The sequence below is a fragment of the Saccopteryx bilineata genome, chromosome 10, assembly GCF_036850765.1.
Source record: "Saccopteryx bilineata isolate mSacBil1 chromosome 10, mSacBil1_pri_phased_curated, whole genome shotgun sequence".
Classification (NCBI taxonomy): Eukaryota; Metazoa; Chordata; class Mammalia; order Chiroptera; family Emballonuridae; genus Saccopteryx; species Saccopteryx bilineata.
Window position 1 is genome coordinate 8,763,132 of NC_089499.1, and position 8,020 is coordinate 8,771,151.

The 8,020-nt window shown below is 47.6% G+C and overlaps 1 protein-coding gene across 1 annotated transcript; it reads left to right on the forward strand.

The window, feature by feature from the left end:
- Positions 1-1,055: 1,055 nt before the first annotated feature.
- On the forward strand, positions 1,056-7,486 carry LOC136313971 (C-C chemokine receptor type 1-like). The gene is made up of 3 exons (XM_066244299.1): positions 1,056-2,151; positions 5,699-5,944; positions 7,431-7,486. Exons 1-3 carry the CDS (start codon positions 1,056-1,058, stop codon positions 7,484-7,486), a joined length of 1,398 nt encoding a protein of 465 aa, XP_066100396.1.
- Positions 7,487-8,020: the final 534 nt, after the last annotated feature.

The window sequence follows — 8,020 nt, forward strand, 5'->3', positions numbered from 1 at the left end:
GCCAGCTGCCCCGCACCTCAAGCCTGGTGTCTTTACCACACAGACTGCCCTCCCTGCTCAGAGACTCCCCTACTCCCAGGATGGAGCATGTTGGCACTGGAAGGTTCCAGGCTCCAGGACCAGAGCTGACCACTGTGCTAAGACCCTGGAGCAGACTCTTGAGGCAGACAACAGTATGGCCGGCAGGTTGGCCGAGGCTCCGCCCCAGCCCCTATCCCTTGGGGAGCAATATTATTGCATGGTGCCCACCTGTAGGGAAAACAGTGAATGAATTAGGAGGCAGGGGGGATGCAGGTTACTTTGTTTAATGGCATCTGACGATGCTGACTCAATGTGCCTTCTGCTTTGCCAAAGTTTCCCCAAACACTGGGCTCCCGGGGTCAGTGTCACACGAGCCACTCCTTGGGCTTCCAGCTGCCTGTTGCTTCCTCTCTAAATCCTGTGGTTCCCATAATGCTGACTGCCAGCTGATTTGTCGGCCCTGGCCGTGGCTGCAGAAATCAGAAGTTGTCAACTCTGCTTTGTTTCTGATGTCCAGCTCGGGTTTCTCCAAAAAGAATGATGATAACTTAGTCACAGGGCGAGGCCAGAGGAGGACAAGCGACATAGAAAAATAGATTTGGCAGAAAATAATAATGCCCTTGGTGACGTGTCCAAAAACCTTCCCCATTGGCTTTACGTTTCTAAGGCCACTGCAGACATAAACATTTCTGTGCAAGAAATATTCATGCAACAGGGCACAGGGAAGAGCACCACAGGTTTCCTTGACAACAGTCATTGCCGCAGAATTTGAATTCAAGCTAGGTGCAGTCATTGTTTATTGCCTTCCCACCCACAGTCCCCAATAAGCGGCAGTTTCCACAAGGGCAGAGAGACTCTGGAACCCCCTAGCTACACAGTGGGTCCCAGGACATAGTACACGGTGGGCACTCAGTAAACAGTTGTGAAGAAGTTGAGACATAATCTCTGCCTTGTCCCTGTTGTCCAGAGCCCACTGCCTGTAACAGCAAAGTGAATACAGAAACCATCTTCCTGGACCCACGGGGGAAAACAGGATGGAACTTCCAACCAGTACAGTGGACTGGGACAGGACCACAGAATTGGACTATAGGGGCTCAACCCCATGCCAGAAAGAACACTTGCGGTCTTTTGGAGCTCAGCTGCTGCCCCCTTTGTACTCCCTGGTGTTTGTCACTGGCCTGGTTGGCAACATCCTGGTGGTCCTGGTCCTCTTGCAACACAAGAGGCTCAAGAACATGACCAACATCTACGTCCTCAACCTGGCCATTTCTGACCTGCTCTTCCTCTTCACGCTGCCCTTCTGGATTCACTACTATCGGAAAGATAACTGGGTGTTCGGCAATGTCATGTGCAAGTTGCTGGAAGGGCTTTATTACATAGGTCTGTACAGCGAGATCTTCTTCATCATCCTGCTGACCATCGACAGGTACCTGGCCATCGTCCATGCTGTGTTTGCCCTGCGGGTCCGGACCGTCACATTTGGTATCATCACCAGCGTAGTCAGCTGGGTCCTGGCCAGCCTGGCTGCTATCCCGGGCTTTTACTTCTCTAAGTCCCAGGATGAGTCCGATCGTTACTCCTGCACCGTTTATTTCCCCTATGAATACCACAATCACTGGAAACAGTTTCTGGCTCTGAAACTGAACATCCTGGGGCTGGTCTTGCCTCTGGTGATCATGATTGTCTGCTACACGGGGATCATAAAGATTCTGCTCAGACGGCCCAATGAGAGGAAGTCCAAAGCCGTCCGTCTGATTTTTGTCATCATGATCGTCTTTTTTCTCTTTTGGACGCCCTTCAATCTGACTAAGTTTGTTGCAGCTTTTGCAGATGAGTTTTTGGACAATAACTGTGAGCAGAATGAACAGCTGGACCTGGCCATTCAAGTGACAGAGGTGATCTCCTACATGCACTGCTGTGTCAACCCCATCATCTACGTCTTTGTGGGTGAGAGGTTCCGCGAGTACCTGCGTCAGCTGTTCCACTGGCTCCTGTCCCTGAGCCCAGGGAAACGGTTCCTCTTTTTTCACACTGAGAACCAGGACAGGGCCAGCTCCATGTCCCCCTGCACAGGGGAGCAGGAACTCTCTGATGGGATCAGACTCATGCGTAGCAAGAGTGACCTGCCAGGTACAGTGGCTGGAGGAGAGGCAGCTTCAGTGTCCTGGCTCAATTAAGACCACTGACCAGTGTGGAGCGACGCCACCTGGGGTTGAAGTGGATCACGTCTGGGGCTTGACGGTTTCCAGCGAGCTTCTACTCAGAGATGAATGAGTGAGTGAGGTCATTCCTGAGACGGAATAAAGGGCAATAGCTAAGGGCTTGGGCAAAACAGGGTTTCAGATTTGTAAACATGAACATTTGTAAACAAAGTCAGTGAGAATCCTCTCACCTCCACCCCCACCACCAGTGAGCTTGGAAACAGTGATTTTCCACACTTGACTCAGCTCTGAGCCAGGAGCCAATCAGGAGCCAGCAGCTGCGTCTCCCACCCCCTCCACAGCCCCCAGCAGGGATTTAGGCTGCTGGAAACCCTGAGGAGCCTAGAACTCATGATGGAAGTACCTGAACCAAAGGAGAGATAGAATTGGGGAACTTTCATTGGCACCAAAACTTGCCTTATACAGAATTATCTTATACTCACTAAAATAAAAACATTCAGGCTGAGGACCAGACACAGACCTCGTGTATAATGTGTTGTACTTTTGGAAATAGCCATAGAAATAAACCAGTTAGTATTTCAAAAATCCAGACATAAAATCACCCCTAAATCCCTCTACCGCATTTTACAGTTAATGTACAGTTTTCATGAATTTTCCTTTAGTTTATGTTTTCTCTCGTGCACATTCATGATTATAACAAAGATGTACTACTATTCTCACCCTTCTGCTCCTGTTGTTTTAAGTAGGAGCATGTTCAATCACTTTTCCAGGTCAATACATTATTTCTGAGCATTGTTTATGGTGTCGGCACTGAAATCCACAGCACAGACACAGATTGACTCGTGTCCCCATGGTGCTTGCACAAATCAATTCACTCCCACGTGGTGACTGAGGACCTGCTCCCATCAAAGCAACCCTGGGAGACATAGGTGCAGGTGGGAGGGGTGTTCTCCAAGAGCCCTGTGTCACCCAGTGAGGTGACAGCTCCAGGGATGTTAACAGAGCCCGAGTGGGGTGGGTGGGCTGAGACCAGGGATATAAGACCTCTGTGAGTGGAGCCTGCCACCCACACATGCACCGCATCCTTCCATGTGCCGAGATGCAGTTTGATCAGGGAAACAGGTCTGATAGAGCAGTGTTTTTCAACCAGTGTGCCGTGACAGACTAGTGTGCCATGAGACATGGTCAGGTGTGCCATGGGGAAATTAAACATGGGTCCCCAAACTACGGCCCACATGCCAGATACGGCCTGCGGAGGCTATTTATGCAGCCCATCGCCAACTACCTCCATCCGAACATAAACATTCCCCTCACAATCCCTCCAGCTATCAGCGACAGGAAGAGTGGAGGCACAGGGAATGCTCACTGACCAATCACCTTCTAGAATTCATCCCGACCACTCGTGATGAACCAATAGTAGGCCGCCTCTCATCCACACCCAGGAAGGTCCCCACTCGAGCTGCCGCGCACTTGTCATTGTGTGGCCGCGGCAATAGTTGAAGCTGCTACTCCTCCCCATAGTCCCGATTTCTAATCCTGGTCAGGACTGGAGGTAAATGTTGCCACCACTAGATGAAGCCTCAGCCTCAGCTGGTTATGTCTATCCTGATGGTGTATATAGATATTTGACCTTTTTCTTTTTAAAAGAGGCCCCCGCAGAGGGCTTCACAATGCATCACGATATTATCTAACTTTAAAGCTAAAGTTTGCTGATCTTCCTTTGGACAGTTTTTGGTTATCTGTTGCCAAGGAGTTCCCCATTCTGGCCAAGAAAGCTATTTTGACATTGCTCCTGTTTTCAACCACATATCTATGTGAGCTGAGCTTCTCAGGCTTGACTGCGATAAAAACTAAAAACAGAGAGAGACTGAGAACTGTTGAGGAAGAGCTTCGTGTGTGTCTTTCTACCATTCCTGCCAGGATATCCCTTTTGTGTTCATCAAAACAGGCCCAGGTTTCACACTAAATATAAATACATTTAGAAACTATATTATTAACTATATGTATAATATGTACTGTGTTAGAGTGTCATTTTGTGTCATTTTGGTAGGTGGTGTGCCCCAGGATTTTGTAAATGTAAAAAATGTGCCACGGTTCAAAAAAGGTTGAAAATCACTGTGATAGAGATTCCTGGCAGGGACTGGGAAGGCCTGCACCAAGTCCCTGTGTAGCTTTTATTCAACCTAAAAGCATTCTGTCTTATCTATTAATTTAGCAAATTCAAAACCTATTTGAAAAAATAATTAGGTGAAACAGTGTAAGCAAATTTTGAATATAAAAAGTATTTTACAGGAAAAGAAACTAACCTGGTTATATATTGACACATATTATAAAACAAAAAACAAAAAAATGGTAACAGAAAAAAAACCATTTATAACAGACTAAAAATTAAGACCAAGATACAACTATCAACTCCCTTAATGTATCAGAATATTTTACAAATCAATAAGAAAGCCAGTTGGATTTTTCTATCCCATAATTATTCTATATACCAAAAAAATTATCAAAAAATTAACAAAGATATTAACAGATAGGTCATAGAATAAATGCAGTAGCCATTAATATGAAATCTCAATTAGTAATCAAAGAAATGCTAACGACAGTGAAGATCATTTAGAAAGTACATCTGGTAATCCTCTGTCCAAGAATCGTCACAGATAATGGTAACATGCAGCACATCTGGAAAGTTTGATAACCAAGAAAGGGTTAAATAAATGCTGTAAGTATGAGCTAGGATACACGCACAAATGACTTCTAAAAAAATTTATTACATAAATATCCTTGTTCTGTTAATGTTAAATTAAAAAAAATAAGGAATCTTCTGGTTCATATTTTATAATATATATGCAGAAGACAAAGACAGGAAGAAAATAGACCCCAAATTCTATGGGATTATGTGTGTATCACTCAGAGCTTAATCAGAGACATGACGTGAGATAAGGCTAGGGTTTCCAAACTGTGTGCCAAAGGACCCAGGGGCCACAGTGAACTCCCAGTTCCATTTTTAAGGGCTCCACACTGCACCTGACATTTCCTGGACACCCTGGGAACCATAAGTGGGAGAAAGTTCACAGTTTCAATGTTAGATTGTGGTGCATTCCTTTCAAAGTGGGCGTGTCTCTGCAAAGTTGGGTTTCCAGTGATTTGAGATAAATCAGTGTGGAACAGGAACTGAGGGGACAGTGTCCCACGATTCCAACAACTGCTCACCAGGCATACATATCCCATTGGCATGTATTATTTAAAATAAAATAAAATATCATTTTTTCAATAGATGTGTTTTAAGCATCTATAGACAAGATCACTTAAGTTCCTTGAATCTAAAGACTTCCTGAGTGGAAGAGTTCAGTTCTTCTTTTGTCTCCGGGCGCTGAGGAAAAGTACTGGGACCGTAAGGGCTCCGGGAACTGAGAAAGTCTGGGATCCTGAGGAATAAGAGTGTGTTCAGCAACTGGATAGTTTGCAATTGTGGGAGCTGGTGGGTGAGTCTGTGCACGCTGTTGTCTGGCCACTAGCACAGGGAGGGAAGTCTCTAGAGGTCAGCCAAGCGGGCAGTCAGGAAGGGACACTAGATACAGATGACAGCAAGGACAAAGTAGAAGGTGTCAGTAGAAAGGACAGTGACGTGAACAGAAGCTGCCCTTTCCCCATGCTGATGCTTGGACTCCTGGCCCAGGACTTCAGGCAGCAGCGGAACCGGCAGTCACTGTGGGTCCAGGTGCTGCCCAACTCCAGCAGTGGGAACCAGCAGGTGGATGACAGTTTGTGGAGCCACCACAGGGCCTGGCACTGTTTTCATCTTCTGAGCTCAACACTGTTGCTTCACCCTTACAAATGACTGCTAATTACTCCTCCCAGTGGACACTCACCTGCCCCTGCAGGCAAGGGATTCTGGGAAATGTCAGTCCAGGCCCACAAGACTAACACTGGACAAAATCCCCAGAAAGTATGAGGCTTCTTTTCATCTGTGCACTCCTTGAGTGCTACCAATATATTTAAACAAGCACATCATGAGCAAAACTATTCTTTGTGAAAAGGAAGAAATGAAGAAAGTATAGGGAGAGGGAGAAAAGAGATGGGGAAATGTTGAGGAAAGAGAGAGAAAGAATAAAGATAAGAAGATGTTTCAGAATAGAACGAGTTGGGAAGAGCATTCTAGAATGAGGTATGGTGTCAGTGACGACCCAGGATCATGACACCCTCTGGAACCAAAATGTTGGTAGGATTTTCATAGTGGGGGGTGAAGGAGGAGCCATGTGTCCAGAGTGGGGAGACGGGGAGACGGTCAAGAGCAGGAGGCCCCCAAATATACTGAGTTTGATATTTCTGTTTGGGAACTGACGCAGTGTACACTCGAGCACAAGCTTCCAAGGACGGGCACATAAATGCCAGGAGCGCCTGGGTGACATCTGTCTGAGTTTCACTTTTCATTAACAGAAACGCGTGGTTAAAACAATGGTAGCTACAAGGACCTGAGATAGGGCCTGTAGATTGTGCTATGGCTCAGACCCCTCCCCACAGGACCCAGGGCCCACCCCTCTGGACCGTCTCCTGCTCACTCCCCCTGGAGCCCCAGCCTCTGCCTCTCCCCTCCTAGTAACCTGCGGCTCACACCGTGTGGATGCCACAAGTAGCCACAGGGATCTAAGAGCTGATGTCTGTGAAGAGCCAGTGCCCCAGAGCGGCCCCTTGTTTTATTATTACTTCTTTCAAACTTTTCCTGAAAATAAAATGTCAGTGCATTTTCTTTGAAACACTGTCACACTTCAGTGATTCTCCTGCATTACTTTAGTGTCCAAAACAATTTATATCACATGCCCCACTGTGTTAAAAAATAAGAAGTTGAAAAGCGCAGTGTGTGTGTGTGTGTGTGTGTGTGTGTGTGTGTGTGCTCAAGGGTGTGGAATCGGGGAGGGGACAGCCCACTGAGCAGCAGCTTGTTTAGGCCTCCAGCTATAAGCACAGACGTCTTCCTGCTCACGTGTGGGACAGCCCAGCTCTCCCAGGGACAGATCACTCAGGGCCTGGAGACAAAGACCCAGTGAAAGTCTAAATCCACGGTTCCCAAACGTGAGCGAGCATCGGAATGACAAGGGGACATGGTAAAGCCAGAACGTCTGACTCAGTAGGTGTGGAGTGGGACCCCAGAATCTGCATCACTGGCGTGTTCCCGGCGGTGTGATGCTGCTCTGATATCCTAGTTTTGAGACCCCTGCTCTACAGGCTCCCTCACCCCCTCCCTCCCAGGTGCACCTTCCCCGGCCCAGGGTTTCTTCCAGGCCATGACACTGTACCTTCTGTAGGGCTTGCTTAATAGTCTGTGAGCCTGGCTACCCAGGGGCACCTGAAGAACGATGTCCGTCTCTCCCTGTCACCGCTATATCCCTAGTACCTGACAGTGCCTGGCACGTCATGGTAATCAGTAACATAAGTAAGGTGAGCAAGTATATGTGCCTGGCATGTCTGCTCTGTGTCGTGGGGGTCACAGAAGCCTAGAGCAGAGTTGGACAGCCTGTCAACAATCACAGGTAGTGACCATGGAACTCCCAGTAGGACTGAACCCCGCTGCCCACAGCGGCAAGTGCTCAGTGACTCTCCTCACCAGATCCTTCCTATTCCTGTTCCACTATCCCCTCCCCGGCATTGTTTCCTGGGACCCTTACGGTGTTTCCTGGGACCTCTGCAGACTCACGGCATACACCTGCATCCGTGGCTCATGGTTTGCAACCGGGAGGGAGACCCCACATTAAGAAAATGCTTAATGTCTCAAGCACTGCACCAAATCATTCATTCATGGGTGTGTGTGTGTGTATCTAACTTGAGTCCTCTCCATAAAG